Source organism: Carassius auratus, chromosome 22 (genome assembly GCF_003368295.1).
Source record: "Carassius auratus strain Wakin chromosome 22, ASM336829v1, whole genome shotgun sequence".
NCBI lineage: Eukaryota > Metazoa > Chordata > Actinopteri > Cypriniformes > Cyprinidae > Carassius > Carassius auratus.
In genome coordinates this window covers 5649212-5674496 of record NC_039264.1, presented here as the reverse complement: position 1 = coordinate 5674496, position 25285 = coordinate 5649212, and the positions used below count along the sequence as shown (strand labels likewise).

Below are 25285 nucleotides of genomic sequence, written 5' to 3'. Positions count from 1 at the left end.
TTACTGAGACCCTAGTGATTGTTAGTAAAAAAAAAAAAAATCTCTTTCATATGTTATGGTCTATTATTGTCTATTGCGAGTAGCGATTTTGTTCAAATACAAGGGTATGTTAGCTAGCTAAACTTACATGTGTGTCAAAGCCATTCAAAGCTAACCAACATTTTTTCTGTTGTTTTGAGAATCAGGATCAGAATGTTTTATTTCCATTGTTGATAAACAGAATTCACAAATAGAAAATTGCTTTCGCTTAAAAGGTGCATAACAGATAAAATAATAAAATGAAATGCATAAAATAAAATATAAGGCATTCAGATATCCATTTTTTATTTTATTTTATAATCTGTAATGTTCGACGCATTTAACTGGGAGTGGGGCCGTCCACACAGTTTTATCCATTGTAGGCACCGCTCACGTTGTGTTTTCGGCTTTGGGAATGGAAAGAACACAACTCCTCCAGACAATCTCTCGGGGTATCTAGTGTCCGATTTACAAACGCCGTGGGCGCACCGCTTCACCATCTTGCTTGGAGTCAATGTTTGTCGGAGCTGCTCACATAGTAATGGTTGCTATGATGTGTGATTGGACAATGGCCGTTCTGGGGGAGGGGCCGGCGAAAGGCTAATTGAGAAGACTTAAAGGGTTAAAATGTAACATTCCAATAGACACTCCACTCAAAAAAAAACAACAACAAGAAAAACATGATTGATGGAAAGAGTACACAATCTGGCAAAAAAGTAATAATAAATAAATACTTAAATAAATGTTAGAAAAATCTGAAGGGAAAGCATGGCATAGAATTAAAAAACAACAAAATGGCAGCAGCTGCAGGACAATTCAACAAGGCAGTTTCATTCAGTATAAAGCAGAGTATGTTTTAAGAAATATCGGAACAAATGGAAAACAAGCAGTTTAAAAATGTGGCATAGAAAACATAATACTTCATATTATTGTTTTGATATGTGTTTTCCATTTGTGCCATGTTCCGTTTTGTTATTTAAATAATAATTTTTGCTGAAAAGTTTTAAATTACAAATTTTAATTAAACTACATTTTAATTTTGCATTTAACAGACTCTTTTATCCAAAGCTAACATTTTTTACCTAACAGTATAAAGTATATATGCAAACAAGTTAAAAGTTGAAGCTGAAAGCAATAGGTTTAATAAATCACATAATGAACCATATACACTATATACACACCCACTGCTCCTGGTGTGTGTTCACAGTGTGTGTGTGTTCACAGCTGTGTGTGTGTTCTTTGGATGGGTTAAATGCAGAGCACAAATTCTGAGCATGGGTCACCATACTTGGCTGAATGTCAATTCACACTTTTATATATATATATATATATATATGTGTGTGTGTGTGTGTGTGTGTGTGTGTGTGTGTGTGTGTCATGCTCCACACTCCATTCCAGTAGGTGGCGGAAACATTTTAAGTAGGTTTGCCAACCACCATTAAAATGAGAAGAAGACGACGAAGAAGTAAGAAGAAGACGTTTCCGTTATACGAGTCTTAGGCGTTACTACAGTACTTAAGATTTGAAAACATAAACTGCTTTTTCTTTAGCAAACAATATATCGTTATGTGTATTAGCCAGTCCCAGTCGATATAAACATCTCTGTGTTGGTCTTTAGCGGGTTTTGCTAACTCGTCGCTCTCAGTCGGGAGGAGGGTGTGGTTCAGAAACAAACACGACGACTTTTCATCATTTTGAAGTCAGATTTTGTTGGAATCTAGGACAATATGAAGGAGATGTTCAAAATCTTTACGTTTGTATTGCTGATATGCGGTGAGTGTGTGATTTCTGTTCATTCTTTAACACTTTCGGTTTCGCACTGGCTGATGCACAATATTAACAGTTATCACATCCATCTAGATGGAACGAGGGACATGTTATGTGACTCCTTCATTTTTATTTTTTAATTAACATTACTTGTTTGTCCCCTTTACCTTTTAAAAAAAAAAAAAAAACACGTAGACGTCTCCACCAGTACTATGTTCCTGATTACTGGAGGCTACCATTTTTATTTGTGCAGCGCCATCTAGGCAATTATATTCCGACGGAGCAGACCTGGGCGAGTACACCCGGCTGCAGTCTGCAGATCGAGGCGGGGCTCCACGTGTCGCTCCGCCCCATGTCTACTATGATTGGTTCGATCATCTTTCATAGACATACATGTTTAAGCATTATATTCACAGACAAGCAGATATGAGCCCAGAGTACGAACGCAAAACGTTTAATTAAGTTAAGCATATTCCTCCTATAACCTGCTTGTCTGTAAATAGAATGCTTTATTAATAATTTGTTTACTGAGTTACACCATTTTAATGCATTAAGCCATTTACTTTGACGTTTAGAATGTCCCAATAATTCATTTGTAAGTTTTAAACACAGTTTTAATGCATTAAGCCACGTAATAAGAAAAATATCCCGAATCACTCCAGCTGATTTAAAAGAATCGGCTGAATAATGATCACAAAATGGGTATCGGAGAAGAAACCAATTGAATATATTAATTTAATATGAATAGATGACACTTTATAAAGTTTATCTCAATATTTGACTGTAGTGGCTGTGAGACTGCACTAAAATAAGAGCATGATGAAATTTAGTTCTTTACTATAGCAACAGATTACAAGTATGTCCTTTCAGAATCATCGCTGGCTGATAGAAATAAAAGTTTCTCGATTTATTCACTTTAAAATAATGAGGAGCAGCACATTTTCCTGAAATAAATGAGAGGAAAAGTCATATAAAAATTGAAATGGCACATAGCAGACACATTGGCCTATTGTGTTTATTAATTGCATGACATATAATTATGTTACAATAATTGTCTTGTCATGTTATATAAATTAAAACAAAACTGTTACATCCTTTGCATTTCCTTTCTCAGACTGTAATGATATGAAATAATACAATTTTCAAGAATTGAATTCATAATTCTTCTGTCTGAAGACCTGATCCTCCTCCTGTGGATAATCAACCCAATTAATTTATTAAATGTAGTGGGTTGTTCGTCTGTTAGCCTAAAAATCAGCTTCATTTAACAAAACAATCATTTCAGGAACATTGAGGGTAACAGGCAAATGTTTTTCTTCTCTGCATTATAATGAAGGCTTTGTAAAACTGCACAGGGTTTTTAGCTTTTTAAACAACATATTCCTACACCAACTATGCACACATTTCCTGTAATGTATGTCTATGAAAGATGATCGAACCAATCAGGGATTCGTTTCCCAAAACCATAGTTGCTAACCTGTTAGCAACTTAGTTGGTTGGCAATGGGAAATTGCATTGGAACCAACAGGGTTGCCAACTTAGCAAGTATGGTTTTGGGAAACGCACCCCAGAGTAGGTAAGGGGCGGAGCAGCCCCTCCTCGATCTGCAGACTCGACCTGGGGCCAGCTGAATAAATATAGTGACTAGGTTAAGACTGTCTTAAGAACTAGTTTCACCAACTAGCAATGGACAATCGGATAAATTAAAAACGCATTGTTGGAAAAATAAATAAATTGATGACTAACTTTTATACTGTTCTAAGCAGTTTATGCAACCAGCCCCTGATTCAAACATCAAACAAATAAATGCAAATACTAGGTCGATGGAAACTATACATTTTATTTTTTTACTTTCCATCAAATTTTTAATGAAAGAACTGGTGGGAATTTGAGTGTGTGAGGCAATGTCAGCAATCTCCATTTAGCCTATTTAGCTGTGCAAAACAGTACATTGTTTTTTTTTTTTGTTTTTTTTTCTCTCAACATTATCAGCAATGTTTAATCTCTGAGAAACTGTTTTTGTTTGTTCTTCAGGTGTGTTTGGTGCTGATGAAGATGAAGTGAAGTCAGTGATGGAGGGAGATTCTGTCACTCTGAACCTTGATCCTACTCAGATACAGGGATTTATTCAGATACAGTGGAGGTTTGGTAAACTGGGCTCTACCATTGCTAAAATTGTTGGAAAAACAATCTCATATGAAGATGAGGAGATATTTGAAGATTGTCTGCAGCTGGATCAGACTGGATCTCTGACCATCAAGAACATGAGAACCAAACATTCTGGTCGTTATAAAGCCGAGATCAGCCACAGCACTGGGACGTTGGACATAATATTCATTGTTACAGTCTTTGGTAAACACAATTTTTTTCATAATTTCACACTTTATATTAAGTGTCTTTAGCAAATATGTGCTTATGTCAAAAAAAGAGAAAGGAATATATATATATACACACAGGGAGTGCAGAATTATTAGGCAAGTTGTATTTTTGAGGAATAATTTTATTATTGAACAACAACCATATTCTCAATGATTCCAAAAACTCATTAATATCAAAGCTGAATATTTTTGGGAGTAGTTTTTAGTTTGTTTTTAGTTGTAGCTATTTTAGGAGGATATCTGTGTGTGCAGGTGACTATTACTGTGCATAATTATTAGGCAACTTAACAAAAAACAAATATATACCCATTTCAATTATTTATTTTCAGCAGTGAAACCAATATAACATCTCAACATTCACAAATATACATTTCTGACATTCAAAAACAAAACAAAAACAAATCAGTGACCAATATAGCCACCTTTTTCTTTGCAAGGACACTCAAAAGCCTGCCATCCATGGATTCTGTCAGTGTTTTGATCTGTTCACCATCAACATTGCGTGCAGCAGCAACCACAGCCTCCCAGACACTGTTCAGAGAGGTGTACGGTTTTCCCTCCTTGTAAATCTCACATTTCATGATGGACCACAGGTTCTCTATGGGGTTCAGATCAGGTGAACAAGGAGGTCAAGTCATTAGTTTTTCTTCTTTTAGACCCTTTCTTGCCAGCCACACTGTGGAGTACTTGGACGCGTGTGATGGAGCATTGTCCTGCATGAAAATCATGTTTTTCTTGAAGGATGCAGACTTCTTCCTGTACCACTGCTTGAAGAAGGTGTCTTCCAGAAACTGGCAGTAGGACTGGGAGTTGAGCTTGACTCCATCCTCAACCCGAAAAGGCCCCACAAGCTCATCTTTGATGATAGCAGCCCAAACCAGTACTCCACCTCCACCTTGCTGGCGTCTGAGTCGGACTGGAGCTCTCTGCCCTTTACCGATCCAGCCACGGGCCCATCCATCTGGCCCATCAAGACTCACTCTCATTTCATCAGTCCATAAAACCTTAGAAAAATCAGTCTTGAGATATTTCTTTGCCCAGTCTTGACGTTTCAGCATGTGTGTCTTGTTCAGTGGTGGTCGTTTTTCAGCCTTTCTTACCTTGGCCATGTCTCTGAGTATTGCACACCTTGTGCTTTTGGGCACTCCAGTGATGTTGCAGCTCTGAAATATGGCAAAACTGGTGGCAAGTGGCATCTTGGCAGCTGTACGCTTGACTTTTCTCAGTTCACGGGCAGTTATTTTGCGCCTTGGTTTTTCCACACGCTTCTTGCGACCCTGTTGGCTATTTTGAATGAAACGCTTGATTGTTCGATGATCACGCTTCAGAAGCTTGGCAATTTTAAGAGTGCTGCATCCCTCTGCAAGATATCTCACTATTTTTGACTTTTCGGAGCCTGTCAAGTCCTTCTTTTGACCCATTTTGCCAAAGGAAAGGAAGTTGCCTAATAATTATGCACACCTGATATAGGGTGTTGATGTCATTAAACCACACCCTTCTCATTACTGAGATGCACATCACCTAATATGCTTAATTGGTAGTAGGCTTTCGAGCCTATACAGCTTGGAGTAAGACAACATGCATAAAGAGGATGATGTGGTCAAAATACTCATTTGCCTAATAATTCTGCACACAGGGTATATATATATATATATAAATATATATAAATAAATAAAAGATTCCAAGGGTGTGTTAAAGTGTAGGTACAAGGTCAACAGTATACTGAAAATTATAGATGTAATTACATGCAGGTATACTAATGCAGTGTAAAATCATTATTGTACACAATAAGTGCATAATATAAAAATTATTAATTTAAATGTTAGTACATGTTAGTTGTTAAAAACATTTACTGTAAAGCAACCTATTTTTTTATAATTTAAACAAATTAAATGTTGATACTTTACTTTTAAGGTTCATTATTTAACATTGTCTACATTACATGAACTAAGAATGAACAATGCTTAAACAGCATTTATTAATCTTAATGTTAATTTCAGCATTTACTAATGCATTAATAAAATCATGAGTTGTGTTAGTTAACATTAGTTAGTTCACTGTGAACTAACAATGAACGACTGTGACATTGACAAAGATTAATAGTGTAATAAATGTTTTGTTCATTGTTTGTTCATGTTAATTAACAATGTTACCAAGTAAACCAATTCAAAGTGCTACCAGCTGAAATGAGTTATTAATAGATTTATAAGTCTTACAGAGCTTTAGTTTCACAATGCTACAGTCGTGTTCTGAATATCATCACAGCTGTGAAGTTATCACATGACTGATATTCAGAACAACAGTGTGATGAGCAGTGTGACATTGATTTTATACTGTAGAACTAGAATGTAATTAATACTGACTGACTCATTTCACAAAAAAGAAGGGTCCCAATACTTTTAATTCTGCCAGTAATAGTATTAGATCCAAAAAAGTCAAAGCCTAATCATTGTATAGAAATAAGAATTGTAATTTTATCTGTTGAACACAGACAAGTGCAGTGATTCAGACAGTGAAATGTTGCTGTATTGTGATATGAAATAAGACGCCTCGTGGCCAGTCAAATTAGTCAACAATATCCACCCATACCAACCATTGTAGTACATGTCAAACTGATTAATTTGATTAATTTAGCATATTTTTAGTAACCATAAGCAGTAATAACCAACAGTAAGTCTTAAGATTGTAGTTATCCGAGTAATGGTGTTCAGTTTGTTGAATTTAACTGTAAATCTGTTTCTTGTAGTGTCTCCGGATGTTATTGATGCTGTTAAAGGTGAAATGAAGCTCATGTCAGTGACGGAGGGAGATCCTGTCATTCTTCAGACTGACGTTCCTCAACTAACCAGAGATATGTTGGTAGTGTGGAGGTCTGGAGATGAAGGAAAACTCATAGCTAAACATGATATCGAGGCCAAAAGCTCACCATTTTATGTTGAAACTGATGGGAGATTCAGAGACAGACTGAAGCTGGATCAGACTGGATCTCTGACCATCACAAACAGCAGAACCAATGACTCTGGACTTTATAGAGTGAAGATCAGCAGCAACAATCAAACAACATATAAGAGATTCACTGTTACTGTCAGTGGTGAGTAACTCAAGACTTTTGACAATGATTGTTTATTAGCTGTCAGTGAACTGTTCAGGTAATGTGAATCAAACCTGTTTTAAAACTAAACTTCATTATAAAAACTAGGGATGGGTCACGATTTTCAATTAGTCGATTTAATGACCGATTATTGATTAGGCTGTGCAGTTATTATCTAAGGATGTGAACCGTGCCTGAGCGAGTCTTGCCCCCAAAGCCCGGTTCGGTTAACTGTGATCGATCAGAGCGGGGAACTACTGATACGTGCAGCATTATAATGTGAACATTTCTGAGCAGCAAACACAATAGATTTATAAAGCAATTTGTTGTGAGAGGGTCTTCTGTGTCACCGCATCCCAATTGACTCAAAATAATGAACCACAAAGTTAAAACGATCCACTGTGCTGAGCGAGAAACTTTCTGTTTCCCACATATTAAGTCATGCTTACGATCTAGCTGTATTAAAATGATTTGTTATTTGTTGAATAAAATGTTATATTACACTGGTTGATAACCACATTTTTTAAACCATTTAAAAATTCAACTCTGCTTTGTTGATTTTTATGAAGTAAATAACGTTATGTGACTATTCACAAGTTTTTAATTATGGTATAAATGCTTGGAAATAATATGTAACATTTTAATCGCAATAAGCTTTGGTTTGGGCTTTGTTACTTTTTATTTTAACACAAAGCCTCAGTCAAACAATAAAAATAAGAATAATATATATATATAAATAATATGAATACTGTAGAATGAAATATAGAACGAAAAGTAATGTGCATGAAAGTACACTGTAGTCTTAAATATTAAGATACCCAGGGATATACAAGAGGCAAATGTGCACACAGGTTGACACTGTCAGTGTGTCAATGTGAGGTAGTGAATGATTAATATCTTACTGATATAGTGAACTTTAAGTGGAGACATGAAGATGTTAAGAGGTTGGTTTTGAGTTTAGGAGCTTGATGGCCTGGGGGAAGAAACTAGTGCTGGGTGGTAAACCAGTTCATACCGAAAACCGGGGTATATTTTTGTTACGATGTTAATTTTGAATATACCGCCATACCGGTGTATTTAATTACTCAGTGTTCAGAACGAACATTATGCTGCGCCGCGCCGCACTGTTTCAGACGGACCCTTTACAATGTTGCACTTCTAATCAGCGACTGCGAGGCGTGGTGAGGGTACACCCAGCAGTGCTCTGGTGTTAAGTTTTTAACGCCTGTTTCACACTCCGTCTGCAGTGCGTATTAACGGATTCCAGCTGCACAGGGTTGCGGTCCGTCAGTGTGTTCAAGGAGCGGTGCATTGTCAGCAGCAGTGCAGCAATTGTTAACGTACTGAGTCTATTTTTGCTGTGCTGCAGTCCCTGAATTAAAGTGAAAGCACATTGTTTGTGGGAAAAATGAACATGGATTGACATGGAAACGCAGTCACATGGGTTTTTGGCTAGGTTTTAAACAAGAAAAATTGCACTTTTAGATGAACAAGTAGGGCTGTCACTTTTAGTTCGAAAATCGATTGCACGATCGGACCAACCAAAACAAGTTTTGAAAATGAAAATAGGGAATCGATTTTGACCAAATATGTACACTATTAATTTTAAAATAATTAAACAAAAAATATAGATGTAACAAAACTCACAAACAAGCAGAAAAAGAAAATAAAGAATTCCAAAAGTGCAGTATGCCTTGCGAAAGCTAGAAAGAAAATACCAGCAATTTTTACGCGCCTATAATACCCAGTGACATCGAAAGCGACCTCTTATGCTTCGTTCACACCAAACAGAAATAGAGCGTCTGGCACCAATGATTTCAATGTTAAGTCAATGTAGACGTGTTTACGTGCGTCTGGAGGTCTCGCGGCGCGGTAGACGCGAATTCGCCTCATTCACGCATCTACACAGCAAAATCCCCAGTGTTAATTTAACACTCTGAGTGTGGATTATATAAACACTGAAGCAGAGTTGAAGTTAATGAGATAATTAAGAAGTTAATTGAGTTATGATTGACCATTATTGAAGACACCTGATGTTAACAAGCAGACTCACCAAATGAGAAAAATCACAATTTGTGTGTCACCATTATAGTGGTCAGTGTTTGCTTTAGTTGGGATCTTGGCTTGTGACTTTTTAAATTAAAAGTTTTTGTGTCAAGCCAAGAGCAAAAATCACTGGGTGTTGATGATTATGTTTTAATGTAATTGTTCCTTGACCTTAATCACTGAACTCTTTTACGTCTCTTCTCTTCTTATGGATCATTATTGATTGTAACAGCTTTGATTACACAACGAAAGAGTCTGTATTTTCTATAAATTTTGTAGGCATCTCTTGTGATTCTGTGATTCAGATTTTTTTTTTTATTAAAGAATTTTAATTTTAGGCACACACAAATAACAAGAATCAGCATATGAATCTCAAAAACGGTGACAAACAGCATAATCCAGATAAACAGATCTACTCTGAACATCACAAAACTAGATACTAAAAATTCACATAAAAACAGCAAAAATAAAATATAGTTAGAATAAAAAGTTAAAAAGACAGATCAGCTCATAATTTATTCATGCCGCAATGCATGATGGGAGCCATGGATGAGTTTTTATTGGCTACAACATGCTCACCGTTGTTGTGATGCTCACGCTGATTCTTGATGTCTGTGTGTCTAAACTAAAGAACTCTTTCTTTATGTAGAACTAAGTTTTAAAAACATGTCATATTATGGCAAAAATGCTGGATCACTTTTTTATCCATCTTATTTATGTACACAGTAAAGAAACCTGAACTCAGGCATTCAGGTCAATCCATGACAATAAGTCCAAACCACAATCAATACCATAAGATTGCCTTTGCTGTGGTCTGTCTGTATGGTATAACTCAGTCACCAGAGCCACACAAAATCTAAAGTTAATAACTGAAGGGTCAAGATCCCAACTAAAGCAAACACTGACCACTATAATGGTGACGCACAAATTGTGATTTTTCTCGTTTGGTGATTCTGCTTGTTAACATCAGGTGTCTTCAATAATGGTCAATCATAACTCAATTAACTTCTTAATTATCTCATTAACTTCAACTCTGCTTCAGTGTTTATATAATCCACACTCAGTGTTAAATTAACACTGGGGATTTTGCTGTGTAGTTACAGGAGATTCTGAGTTATGAAAAGGACCATTGCAAGCTGATAGCGACCAGCTTTTGTGATGGAAAATAGGCAGTAAAGCCTGGTTCACACCGGACGCGAAGCGGTGCGGAACGGAGGCCGCTTCCTTTCGGTGGATCTACCGTAGAGTCAATTGGTTGTACTTGGAGATAGCGGGTTAACTCCGTGTCAGCGCGCGCTCTGATCGGTAAAGGGGCAGAGATTTCAGACCTCCATTTATTAAGGAGATCGGTCACAAAACTCATCATCCGAGCCAACGTTTTTGGAGCAAATTTCAAAGCCGCACCCGCCCGCCATCCGCTGATTGTTTTGCGGTCTATGGCCATGCAATGCTTTGCTGATGCGAGTCGCAAAAAAAATGCCATTGTCTGTTCTAGAAAGGATGCAGCAAAGATATTTAATGCTATTGTATGAGGCATAGGCCTACGCTGAGTTTCATTTACAATGAGATGCATTCTAGTGCAGTGCAAGTGAACGCGGCGCGCTGGTGCTTCCATGTCGGTTATCATTGTCTGCTATATTTGCTTTTTATTTATTAAAATACACGCAATTGGTTGATGAAACATTTATTAAAATTAAGACAAAATTTGTACAAAACGAAATTCGTTTTTAAGAAAGGTTTTCTACAAAGCAAAATTTTATGAAGTGGTAAATATCATGTCTGACGATTTACAAAACTTCATTAAGTGGTAAAAACCATGTCTCCCGATATATTGCGCATCTTATGATCCTATCTAAAAAATGTTTGTAAAAAATATTTTAATGACACGGTTTTGGCGGTTAACGTCGGTTAGAGGTTATAAATATCGGTTTTGATTATTTTTCAATTAATTGTCCAGCCCTATGTTGATCAACTTGTTTTCCTATCCAATAAATTTGTAATGGCCATAGCCTTTAATTATGCCTGCCTAGTGCCGCCTAGCCTAAGTGTCAGTTACGTTTCAATAAAAAAAAATTGCCTGTTCTCGAGTCCATTTAAAGTTTCATTTTTTTTTACAGTTGTTTGAAATGGATTGAATCATTATTTAAAATAATCTTGGAGATTTTTGAATTACCTAAGTCATTAATTTATGCAGTGATGTTTTTCTTTTTTTCTTTTTTTTATGGCAGCCGTCCCCCTCTGCATATATATTTTTTCGAGAATGTTGCACTCCTGTTGGTGTATGTTATTCTGCATGAAACTTCATGCCAATAAATAAGAAATATTGCTGACTTGTGCATTTCCAGCGCTCTCTTTACGTTCGTCCGTTATTTGACGTTCAAAATGGAAACGTCTTTTTTTTTTTTTTACATGGAAAATCGATTTTACAATCGATTCGATGAACACGTATCTTAAAAATCGAAAAAGATTTTTTCACAAAAGTGAAAGCCCTATGAACAAGGAAAACAATATATATGTTCACTTTTATGGAAGCAGAAAAACAAAGTTCATTAAGACCCGTGGGATTGCTTGTGATAAAGATTCAAATGCAAAATGCACTAGACTGTTTCTGTCTGTGGTGTTTTAATTTTAAATAGTTTAACAAGAAAAGTAGGCTAATTATTGTTTAATGGTTTTGCCGCTTGCTTGAGCAGCTTATTATACAAACCTAGAATTAAATGCATGAATAATGCGTTGTTTATATTTAAGTTTAAACTAATGTCTATATGAAAGATTGTTCCTGTTCTGTGATAAAAGACTTACAATGCTGAAAAAAAAAGATATATATAATTTTTTTTTTTTTTTTTTTTTTACATGATATGAAATCAAAACAATGAACAAATGTTGTGTTTGTGGACTAAACCTATGTGGATCAGTAGCAGACTGCAAACGCATCCTGTGTGAAAGCAAAATGAGTCTGTGCTGCGGACTGCATATGCACTGCAGGCGGAGTATGTGTGAAACAAGGAGCCTGGTCTGTTGTTTGGAGGTTTTTTGGTTTCCAAAAATCCGACTGTCGAGCTAAAATTGTCGCCAAAGGCGGCAACACGAGCGATTTGCTCCAGCACCTTAGCCGCAAGCACGTCTTGGAATATTAACCAGCAGAAAATGCATTGCACACCTGATTATGCATGAAAAAAAAAACTCCTAAAACGGAAAACCAGTATAATAATAATAATAAAAAAAATGTTATATACATTTTTGGTCAAACCGCCCAGCACTAGAAGAAACTCCTACTGAGTCTCTCTGTTTTTGCCATCAGGCTACGGAAGCGCTTACCAGATGGCAGCATAGTGAAAAGATTGTGTCGTGGAAATTCTAATTCAATAACAATTTGTAGAGACTGAGAATGAAAAACCAAACCAAAACCAAAAAATTTTGTCTTCGTATTGCTTTAATTCTCTGCAGAGAATGATCTGGTTTACACACTGCTTGAGTCTGTGTGCAAAGAGATAACACACAGACTCACAGACCACTCTTTATTTTATGTAAAAAGATACATTGAAGGACAGACTCTGACCTTTGAGCCAATCATGTTGCCCAGTGCACATCACCCTATAACACATGTACATCTCATGCACCTCTCACTGGTACGGACTGTCGTGGTACATGGTTCCTCTTTAGTAGTTTTTCAGCCTAAAGCAGTTATTCACATGGGTTACACAAATAACTCAGTGTCCCTATGGACTATATATACTACCTTGATCATTGTATGTTAAAAGATACCTAAATGAGATTAATGCAATCAATGCAAGATTAGCAAAACTAAACATTTCCATAACAATGGTTACTGGGGTGGATGGAGTCCTTGTTGATTTTAACAGCTCTGCTTTTGCAGCATTTGAGGTAGATGTCCTGCAGAGAGGGGAGAGCAGACCCTGAGATGTGCTCAGCTAAGCGCACAACTCTCTGCAGGGCTTTGCAGTCTTGACTGGAGCTGTTCTCATACCACACTGAGATACAATGCAAGTCAATACACTTTCTATATCCCCAGAATAGAACGTTTTCAGGATTGCTGGTGAGACCCTGAATTTACTCAGCTGTCGCATATGGTACAGTCTTTGCCTGGCTTTATTAACCTGTGTTTGGATGTGAGTAGTCCAAGTCAGGTCCTCCGAGATGTTTACACCAAGGTACTTGAGGCTCCTCACCCTCTCCACGGGGGTCACTCTGATCATAAGAGGAGTATAGGGCTGCTGCTGTCTCTTCCTGAAGTCCACAATCAGTTCTTTAGTTTTGATCACATTTTAGAGAGAGACAGTTGTCCTGGCACCATGATGTTAATTTCTCTACCTCATCCAAGTATGCGGTCTCATTATTGTTGTGAATGAGGCCCAGAACCACAGTATCATCAGCAAATTTGATAATGGATGTGTAGCTGTGCGAAGACACGCAGTCATGTTTGTAGAGAGAGTAGAGCAGGGGACTCAGGACACAGCCCTGTGGGGCTCCTACGTTCAGGGTGATGGAGCTGGATGTGTACTGGCCTAGTTTCACCACTTGAGGTCTGCTGGTGAGGAAGTCTTGTTACCAGTTGCAGAGTGAAGAATTCAGGCCGAGGTCCATGAGTTTAGAAGCGAGCTTTATGGGGACTATAGAATTAAAAGCTGAGCTATAGTCAATAAATTGCAGCCTTACATAGTTCCTGTTATTGCTGTCAATGTGTGTGAGAGAAGAGTGCAGGATGTGAGAGATGACATCATCAGTGGATCTGTTGGGCCGATAAGCAAACTGAAGAGGGTCCAAACTATCTGGGATGGAGGAGCAGATGTAGTTTTTAACCAGTCCTTTGAAAACCTTCATGACTATTGTTTTGAGTACAACTGGACGATAGTCATTCAGACAAGAGGGTTTATTGTTCTTAGTAGGGCTGCAACAAACGATTATTTTGATAGACGATTATTAGGACGACTAATCGTCGATTATTTTACTGATCAATCAATATGATTTGATTGATTAATTCGGCTCTTGCAATTAGTTAAAATACTGTTATACATAAGAGTCTAAACACTTCAGTTTTGGGAAATAATATTATGTAATTACAATTATTATACAATTAATTTATACAAATAAATATATTTGACAAAATTAGATTACAGAGAAATCTTATTTACGATTTAATTACTATATGAAAATTAACTGAGTGACAGCTCATTCTGCCTAGCATCTCCTTTCGTCAGCATATAATATGGATAAGAATCAAAATAAAGGTAAAGGTAAATAAGTGATTGTTTTATTTTTGGATAAACAATTTTATTCACAAGATACACACTACCAGTCAAACATTTTTGAACAGTAACATTGTTTTTAAAGAACTTTCTTCTGCTCATCAAGCCTGCATGTATTTGATCCAAAGTACAGCAAAAACAGTAACATTTTGAAAGATTTTTTACTATTTAAAACAACTGTTTTATGTTTGAATATATTTTAAAATTTTATTTATTCCTGTGATTTCAAGGCTGAATTTTTAGCATTATTACTCCAGTCACATGATCCTTCAGAAATCATTCTAATATACTGATTTGCTGCTCCAAAAAACATTTTAGAAGTATTAATTTCTACAATAAACCCCCCTTCCACGCCAATAAAAAAATACAAATAAAAAATGATATTGACTCCAAGCTTTTGAATGATATTGCGTATAATGTTACAAAAGCTTTTTATTTCAGATAAATACTAATCTTTGGATCTTTATATTAATCAAAGAATCTTGAAAAAAAAATGTACTCCACTGTTTTAAATATTGATGATAATTATTATTATTATTAATAATAATAATAAATGTTTCTTGAGCAGCAAATCAGCATATTACAATGATTTCTGAAGATCATGTTACACTGAAGACTGGAGAAAATTCACAAGAATAAATTACATTTTAAAATATATTCAAATAGAAAGCAGTTATTTTAAATCGTAAAAATATTGCACAACATTACTGTTTTTGCTGTATTTTGGATCAAATAAATGCAGGCTTGGTGAGCAGAAGAGACTTCTTTAAAAAAAAAAAAATCTTAACATTACCATTCAAAATCATTTGACTGGTAAGAGTAATCAAGAAGAGAGAGCGCGCGCGAGAGAGAGACCGAGGCGCGAGAGACAGAGGGAGAGAGAGAAAGAGAGAGCGCTTCAAACAACACAAGCGCTGTCTTGCTCTCTCTGCTTCGCGCATATTAATCAATTGATTAGATTCGATTAGATTTCATATCACAATATATATCGCAGAAAAATTAAATATTGCAATGTCATTTTTTCCCAATATCGTGCAGCCCTAGTTATGATAATCAAAACAGTCCTGAACTGGATTAAACTTTGATCTCTGCAAACCAAACTATCACTTTCATTAAATATTTAATAATAATGTTTAATACCGTATTGCATAAAATACTATAGATGTGATCTGTTGGCGCAGTGGATAATACCTTTGGTGTGAGAGACCCGGGTTTGAATCCACTGTGAGACACCAATGTGTCCCTGAGCAAGACACTTAACCTCTAGTTGCTCCGGAGGTGTGCGACCTCTGACATATATATAGCAGTTGTAAGTCGCTTTGGATAAAAGCATCAGCTAAATGAATAAATGTAAATCTCTGCGATGCGGAAAACACAGTCTGGTCCATAGAATCCAGTCATAAAAATGGAATTCAGCTTAACACGGACGGAATATGCCACATTTTTTATGTATAAATCAAAAGTAGGTCAGTACACTTGAATCAAAACGCGATATGGACTAGTGTCTGTGAATATTAAGCCACAAAAAACAATCTATGAATCCTGCACACTCTGCGTGTCTGTGGAATCGCGGACTGGCCATCGGGAGAACCGGGACAATTCCCGGTAGCCTGGCAGACAATTTGGCCATCTATTTGGCCATCTATTTAGCACGTGATTGAACGATGGTAACATGTTTATTGGTACAGTAACAGTGGAAAAAGAAATGTAATGTCCATCAACTCAAGTAAGGAGGCTGTACAATGGGTCGAGACGATCCAGATAAACAATAATGATGTTAAAGTGACACTGGATACAGGAGCTAAATGTCATGTCAGAAAGAATGTACAAGTTGCTAAACATAGCAGGGAGATTGCAGAAGTCAAGCTCCAAACTTATTACATATTCTGGACACAAGATGGCACCACTGGGCAAGAAAGCACTGAATTGTGTTTACAAAGGACAGAAATACAAAATCCTGTTTGAAATAATGAAGCGTGATGCACCTGCCATTTATAGGACGATCTGCATGTCAACCAGGAGAACACCACATACAAATTGATCCAAATATCAGACCAGTTGTGCATGCGCCAAGAAGGATACCTGTAGCTCTCCGAGAGAAAGTGGTTGAAGAACAAAGAATGGAGCAGATGGGGGTCATCGCAAAGCAAACTGAGCCAACTAAATAGGTCAACAGCATGGTAACTGTAGTTACATCGAAGAAAATGTGCATTTCTATGGATCCTAAAGATCTCAATCTGGCAATAAAAAGAGAGCATTATCCAATGCTGACAGTAGAAGATGTGGTCCAAAGTATGCAAAGTACTTTTCTGTGCTAGACGCAAATCAAGGGTTTTGGCAGATAAAGCTGGATCATGAAAGTTCAAAGCTTTGCACATTGAACATGACAATTGGGCGATACCGTTTTCTTAGGCTACCTTTTGGTATATCCTCAGCGTCATAAGTCTTTCAGAGATCCATTGCACAAATGATAGAAGGATTGGAAGGTGTCTGTCTGACATAAGTGCACCTTTGAAGAAATTGCTGGAGAAAGAGACCAAGTGGCACTGGGAGGATGCTCCACAGCTAAGTTTTGAAAAACTGAAATATTTGGTAACTCAAAGTCCTACTTTGAAATTCGTTGATGTGAGCAAACCGGTCACATTGTCGGTAGATTCCAGCTCAGAAGGAATAGGAGCTGTGATTCTGCAAGAAGGAAGACCAGTGGCTTATGGCTGGAGAGCTCTGAACGACTGTCAGCATAGATACGCACAAATTGAAAAGGAGTTGTTAGCCATAGTTTATGGATGTGAGAAATTTCACCAGTATGTGTACGGGAAAGGAAATCACGATTGACAGTGATCACAAGCCATTAGAGAGTATATTTAAGAAGCCGCTGCATCAGGCTTCTGTGAGATTACAAAGAATGCTTCTACGACTACAGAGATACAATCTGAAGGTGATGTACAAACCTGGTAAGGAACTATACATAGCAGATGCTCTAAGTTGTGGTTTTCCACATGAACAGAAGGAAAATCTGCTGGACGAGGATCTAGCAGTGAACTGGATTACGTCACAGCTTCCTATTTCAGAACAGAAACTGGATGCTTTCAAAAAAGCAACAGCAGAGGATGCAGAGATGCAAATGTTAAAGGCAGTGCTGAATGGATGGGCGAAAGAACGATCTATGATGCCAAGATCAATACAGCAATACTGGACATTTCGAGAGGAAATCGGTTATGAAGATGGTCTGTTATTTAAAGCAAATAAGCTCATTTTTCGAAATCAGCTAAGACAGAAAATGATCAACAAAATACATGAGTCACACCTGGGAATTGTCAAATGTAGGGCAAGAGGCAGAGACATTTTGTACTGGCCAGGTATGTCGACACAAATTGAGGATGCAGTATCCAGATGTGCTACCTGCAATGAAAACAGGAACAACAATCAAAAAGAGCCATTGTTCCAACATGAAGTGCCAGGAAGACCTTGGGAAAAAACAGGTACAGACATTTTTTACCATAGTGGTTCAGCATTTTCAAGTTTTGCTGAGGAATGGGGATTCAAGCATGTGACTTCAAGTCCTGGTTATGCACAGTCTAATCATGGACAAGCCGAGAGAGCAGTGCAAACAGTGAAAAATCTCTTAAAGAAAGCACAGAGTAGTCAATGTGATCCGTACATAGCACTACTGGAGTACCATAACACACCAATGGAAGGGATAGGATTATCCCCTCCACAATTACTGATGGGGAGACATCTCAGGATGAAGCTACCAACATCATCTGCATTGCTTACCACAGAGACAATGTCGCAAGTGCATGAGCAACTTAAGCAGAGACAGAAGAAACAGAAGCAGTACTACGACAGGATGGCTAAATACTTACCTGATCTGCAACCTGGAGAAGGAATAAGGATGCAAAAGGGAGATTCATGGAAGCCAGCTGTTGTTCTAGAAAAGCATGAACAGCCACGTTCTTTTATAGTAAAGACTGCTGATGGAAAGCTGTTCAGACAAAATCGCAGACATTTAAGAAAAACTCTTCAACATTTGGGAAAAGCATTGAGATGGATACTGATAGTCAGCAGTTGGTTGATGCATCACAGAGCAATGCACTTGACAGTAAGGACATTTCAAATGAAAGGAATGGTAAGGAAAGCTTAGAGAAAGAGCAAGCTTACCGTACAAGGTCTGGAAGAATTGTAAAATGCCTGAAAAATACAAAGATTGAGAGTTAATACAATGTTTGTGCATTGTTGGATGTGAAATGAGGTGAAATGCAATAGTTTATGAGTATAAATGCATTTGTGAAAATGTGTTGAATAATTTTGTAGTTATGCTGAAAGTTTGGTAAATGGCACTCAAATGTTGTGTTTAAAAGTTTATGCATGTTCTATGCATCAGTATAAAGGAATATACTTAAGAAGGGGGATGTAGCATATTGTATATGTTATACAAATGAGTTTATGAGGACATCTAGTGGTCATCTGATATAATGACATCCAGAGTCACGTGTGTATTCTTGGTTACTGAAGGTAGTTGAATAAAGTTAGGTGATGGTGCAGCAACTCGTGTTCGTCTGTCAGTCTATAGAACAGAACACAGGCCAGCGGGGGAAGGGAGACAATGCCAGAGGGTAGTGCTGCCAATAACTGTAGAACTGTGGACATGCTATTTTTTTTTTTAAAATAAAAATATGAAATATGTTATACAGACATTAAATTCAAATTAGTGCCGTCATTCAGGCTGTTCACAATATGTTTTAGCACGTAATGTGTTTTAAGCCTAATATTCATGTCTGAATTAATCTGTTCTAATCTTAATTAATCTGTAAACTTAAAAAAAATGCTATGAATATTCATGCTCATTTTTAAAGTAGAAATGTCCTAGGCTCCTACAGCCTTAGCAGTTGATAATAGACGGCAGTGTTGAGTACTCGAGACTCGGACTTGGTCTTGAACTCGGTCTCGAGATCGTATTTTAATGGTCTTGGTCTCGTCATGGACTCGAGTGCGTCATTTTGATTCTGTATTGACTCGGACTTGAACATATTAGGAATCTGACTTATTCCAAGTCCATTCGAGTCCCAATCAAAATATTTCATGATTATTACTGTATGTTAATATTTCTTTAAATTAATATATGATTGTATGGCCCTGTGATTTCTGCGATGCATATCCAGTCATAAAAACTTAATTTACAGTGCAAAATGGCTCAGAATTAATTTTGAATGAATTAATCAAAAGTAATTGCACTTACATCAAATCACGATATGGACTCTAGTACCTGTAAATATTAAGCAGGAACAGTCTATTTAAATATGAGTCCTGCATGTTCTGCGTGTCTCTGTTAATCAATGGAGCAGAAGCGCGTCTTCCTTTATTTACACACACTGAAGCACGCGTGATGCTCGCGGTGATTTTAGCGTCTGCTGTCTCACTAAATAAGGACGTGAACACATGAACAACATCTCCAGAACTGCTCTGACAGTCACTTCATGAGCATCTGACTGTTTGATTTGAGTAAAACTAGCGTCACATCACATACACAGAACTGTAAAGGTATTCACATTTGCCAGAAATTGATTACTATTGTTCAGCAGAATGTACATAGCCTATTAAGGAGTAATCATACAACATTTCTTCCGGGTTTTATTTTTAATAGTAAATCCCCTGTTTACCAAAAAATAAAGTTTGCTTAATTTTCAATAATTAAAAGATAAATTAATGTTTTATGTCTTCATTTGATAACCAGAAAAATGCTAATAAACAACAGAATTTCTGAGGGGGAAAAAAGTCATAAGGCTATTTTTAGAAGAAAAAAAATGAATAAATTAAGTTGTTTATGCATTTGAATAATTAGACAGGCTAAAACACCGAATTAGGTAACAATAAAACATGTGAAGAAAAAATAAAACCTTTCATAGGGCCCTAAACTTAATTTTTGTTAAACTTTTAATAATTTTTTTTGTGAAAATGTGTTATGATTTTAATTAATTAGACATGCCTTTTTAATACAATTAAATTCAACCATTAAAAAGGAGTTGAGAAAAATTGAAACAGAAAAAAATGTTAACAGAAAAATTTAAACGGAATTTGAAAAAAATACCGTGGTAATACCAGTACCATGACTTAGGTGTCCTTGAGCAAGACTTTGAACCCCCAACTGCTCCCAGGGTGCCGCAGCATAAATGATGAACACTGCTCCTGGTGTGTGTTCACAGTGTGTGTGTTTGTGTTCACAGCTGTGTGTGCACTTTGGATGGGTTAAATGTAGAGCACAAACTCTGAGTATAGGTCACCATACTTTATGTAAGGTCACTGCAGACTGTATGTCACTTTAATCAAGTAAATAAAATACAGTGTACATGCAATATTATATTTTATATACCGTTTTTTATTGTTTCCACCAAACATTTTACATACTCTAGAAGAATTCATTAGGTCTTGTCTCAGACCCAATCTCTCTGGTCTCGGTCTTGACTCGGACTCGAATGAGCTGGTCTCGACTACAACACTGATAGACGGACTGTTATATAAGTGTCGTCATTCTGTTTTTTTTATATTAATGTGTTTCAGCAATCATACAACCATCAATTGGCTTGCGTTAGGATAAACCTTACTCTAATTAAACAGTTTGTTATCATACAGATTGAAAGCCTGAATAGTCTCTCTCCCTCTCTCTCGTTTTATGCCTGTGTGGGTGCATGTGGAGGATGGGGGTGATTATCGACTACTAATCGAATAATACCCAGTGATTATTGATTATTACTTTTGCTTGAAATGCACATCCCTAATACGAAGACGTCATACTGTACTTTCAGATCTCACAATTTATTCCCCTTTATTAGCTAAAACAGCTTTTTGTTACATAAACAATAAGTGCAAAATAAAACATTTATCAAAACGGACAGTGCAGAGGTTTCAGCCCGTTGCTTTCTTTAGTGTTCAGTGAACAAACAGAAACTTCAGTCTTTTGTAAACACAACTAAAAAGATCAGTCTCCAGCTGAGCTTAATCAAGCTTTATCTGTTTTAAATAGATTTTTGGTCTGATTATACTTTTGTGCGGGCAACTTCAATAACTTGTCTGATAATGATGCTAAAGTATTTTTAATTGTTTAATCTTCTTCATTGTTTTGAATATATGTAATTTTCACAATCATTAACATTACCAATCTACTTACCAAATACACACTTAGATTATATAGTGCTGATGTTTGTAGAGTTATATAGTTATCAGACACACATTCACACTAATGTCTGTCTCTCTTTATCAGTTCCAGATTCAGGTCTCTCTGGAGGTGCTGTAGCAGGGATTGTTATTGTTCTTCTGCTGCTGGTGCAGGCTGTAGCTGGTGTGATGTACTTCTTCCGTCGCCCCATTACCACCAAACTACCAAACCAAACATGTAAGTATTACAGTTGATACAGCAAGAGAAAAACACTGAGCTTTATTGTGGTTCAGTAGAATTTAAATATATATTATGGTTTTTCAGGCAGCATTTCAACTTTAACTACAAGTTCTGCTTGTAATAAATAGGGCTGTCAAAAATGTATTCGAATTTCGAATATTTGTCGAATTTAAAATAAAAATCCACATTCTTTTTAGGTGTGTGTTAAGGAGGTTGCTTTAAGGCCAGACTCGGGTATACTTCACAGTCTGTGCTCCTTTCCGTCTTGAGTTCCCACAGCTTTCAAAAGGCAGACCATCTCGACACGCAGTAAAGCTTCTTAATAACACGTTAAGCCTTATAACGGTTTTCTATGGGAGGAAAAGGCTTAACGTGTTATTAAACGAGTTGATTCATATTCAGGGCTCATCTGATTTTTTTGTAGATAGTATACTTTATTAGTAGGATGTTTAGTGAGTTTGGTCTTTTAATATCACTGTCTTAGTACATTAAGCCACATTAAGCGTTTTAGAATGTCCACTTCTGTCTCATCGTTCACCTCGTGCGTGTGCTGTTGTACACACACCGTCTACGCTGTGTCAAAAAATTGCCTGCACGCAGGCGGAGTGCGCGGCTGTCCGCTAGCCCTCTTGATGATAAAATGCAGACGTGGATGTGGACGGCCAAAGTATAATTTGGCGATGACAATGTAAGTTTCATTGCATTATCATTTTCTTGTTAGCCTTTCCAGTTAAAGCCACTAGATGCAGCACTGCTGTGATATTCTTTCAAAATATTGTTGAAAAAGAGAACAGCAATGTGGAGAAGACATTGTTTACATCAAAACTGAAAGCAAGCCGTTCACACAGAACGCATATTTGGTACATTTTCTAGAGGCAGAAGAGAGCTGGATGTTTAGATAGCCATGTAAAATGTATGTATGTTCAACTTTTTAAAAACATATAGAGAATTTTGAAAGTGAAGTGACATTCAGCCAAGTATGGTGACCCATACTCAGAATTTGTGCTCTGCATTTAACCCATCCGAAGTGCACACACACAGAGCAGTGAACACACACACACTGTGAGCACACACCCGGAGCAGTGGGCAGCCATTTATGCTGCGGCGCCCGGGGAGCAGTTGGGGGTTCAATGCCTTGCTCAAGGGCACCTCAGTCGTGGTATTGAAGGTGGAGAGAGCACTGTACATGCACTCCCCCCACCCACAATTCCGTCTGGCCCGAGACTAGAACTCACAACCCTTCAATTGGGAGTCCAACCCTCTAACCATTAGGCCACGACTTCCCTGTGTATGACTTTGGGTGGGTTTTTCCCATCCCAATGCTTCTCATGTTTTCAAATGTAAAATGTACTGTGTATTTGGCTTTCCGCGCTTTGTATTAAACTATACATGCATACATGACACTGTTTTATTTATAGTTGTTTAAGTGAATAATTAAGCAACTTAATTATAACTGGTTTAAACATTTACATATCATTCACTTAACAGTCATGTATTCTAATGCTTTTATTAAACGTGCATTAGTAATATTTTGCTCGATTCACCCACTTGTGGCATCAGGAGAGAAGCAAAAAGCTTATCTTCACCCAAACTGAAATTATGCATTTTAATTTTGAATATAATTCAAATTTTGATATGCAAGTTAAAAATTTGAATTTAGTTTTTCAGCCATTTTGACATCCCTAGTAATGGATTCAATAATTAATGAAGTGTGGGATTGTCTAGTATTTAGCTGAATTACATTAATATACTAATTACTGAATATTTTTAAAATGCTGAATTTAAAATGTTTATGTAGTTTTGTTGTTGTTCTATTGAATTAGATATTTTGCAAAACTAGCCTAAAGTCATAGTCCTGCTGTCCTTCTGTCTATCACCTCACACACGTGTTTGTGTCATTGAGTGACTTCATTCATTTTGTTCATTTAAAAATTAATGACTATTTATACAGAAACTCTAAACCGAAACCCAAGAAAATGGTATGGAGAAAGTTTGGACACACCTTCTCATTCAAAGAGTTTTCTTTACAGTTTGACTCTACAGTTTTCATAGTCATGAAAATAAAGAAAACTCTTTGAATGAGAAGATGTGTCCAAACTTTTGGTCTGTACTGTATATAACAGTCATGTTTATAATTCAGCAAATATATCTGAACATATCTGGACAGTTAGTTGTTTATTTATTCCTATGAAGAGATAGTTTGTTCTAAAATATCAATTCATCATTCAGCCATCTTTGTCATATGTGTATGACTTTAGTTTTTCTGTCAAATACAAAATAAGATATTTGGATAAACATTATGTAGCTCTTTTCTGTATAACAGTAGTTTTTAGTGATCATTTCTGTCAAACTATTTTAAGTATTAATACGTGTCATCTGTCATAAAAGTATCATGTGACTCGTTTACTGTATTCAGAGTCTTCACTCATCAAAGCTCTCACTGAAGCTCTGAAATGCAACACAAAAGGTATTTGCTTCCAACATGACAGAGAAAATTAGTTGACTGAATCTTTCATAGGTGAACTTTACACATGTTTGAGTATGACAAATAATATTTGAGAATTACAGCAGGAAATTTTTTTCAGGAAACAATCACTTAAACTGCACATGAAGCTGTTGTGTGAGTTCAGATGATTTACAGCCTATGAAATTATTTTCTCTTGTCTTTTAATGTCATTTGTGAAGGTCATTATAAACTCTCATTACATGGAAAAGAGCTGCTTGAAGATTTGCTCATTCCTACTGCTCATTCATCAGATGAATGAGGGCACGTAAATAACAATGTTATATTTAGTTATGATTATGAAAAAGATGTATATTCATATTTATGAATGAACAGTTTAAAAACAACTTTTTTCCTATGACTAAAACTTATTAGAAGCACGTATGAAGAATCAGACAGTATCCTCTCAGTCATGAAATGATACTGACATGTTCAATACAAACTCAATAATAATCTTCTCTTTTCTGTGTCTCTGTGCTGCTGTCAGGGATAGTGCAACATGGAGATCATGTGACTCTAAACCCTGAAACTGAAATACAGAGAGGAGATGAGATACAGTGGCTGTTTGGAGCTGAAGAGACTCTCATCGCTGAAATCAAAGGAGAGAACAGAGAGATGAAGACACATGAAGGTCCTGATGAGAGATTCAGAGACAGACTGAAGCTGGAGACGACTGGATCACTGACCATCAAGTTCATCTTCACTAAACACTCTGGACTCTTCACTCTGAAGATCAGAAGAGGAAGAGAAACCTTATACAAAAGATTCAATGTTTATGTCAAAAGTGAGTCGCTCCAGTCAGTTTAATAATGATTTCATTCT

General features: G+C 36.7%; 1 protein-coding gene across 1 annotated transcript; it reads left to right on the top strand.

Moving 5' to 3' along the window:
* Positions 1-1472: 1472 nt before the first annotated feature.
* LOC113039485 (uncharacterized) lies at positions 1473-25285 on the top strand. The gene is made up of 5 exons (XM_026197378.1): positions 1473-1791; positions 3820-4137; positions 6910-7254; positions 21826-21957; positions 24951-25285. Exons 1-5 carry the CDS (start codon positions 1746-1748, stop codon positions 25268-25270), a joined length of 1161 nt encoding a protein of 386 aa, XP_026053163.1. The 5' UTR covers positions 1473-1745; the 3' UTR covers positions 25271-25285.

Coding starts and splice junctions, on each gene's coding strand:
- LOC113039485 (XM_026197378.1), top strand. CDS start 1,746: ATGAAGGAGATGTTCAAAATCTTTACGTTTGTATTGCTGATATGCG. Junction 7,255..21,825: donor ATTCACTGTTACTGTCAGTG/GTGAGTAACTCA, acceptor TCTCTTTATCAG/TTCCAGATTCAGGTCTCTCT. Junction 21,958..24,950: donor CAAACTACCAAACCAAACAT/GTAAGTATTACA, acceptor TGCTGCTGTCAG/GGATAGTGCAACATGGAGAT.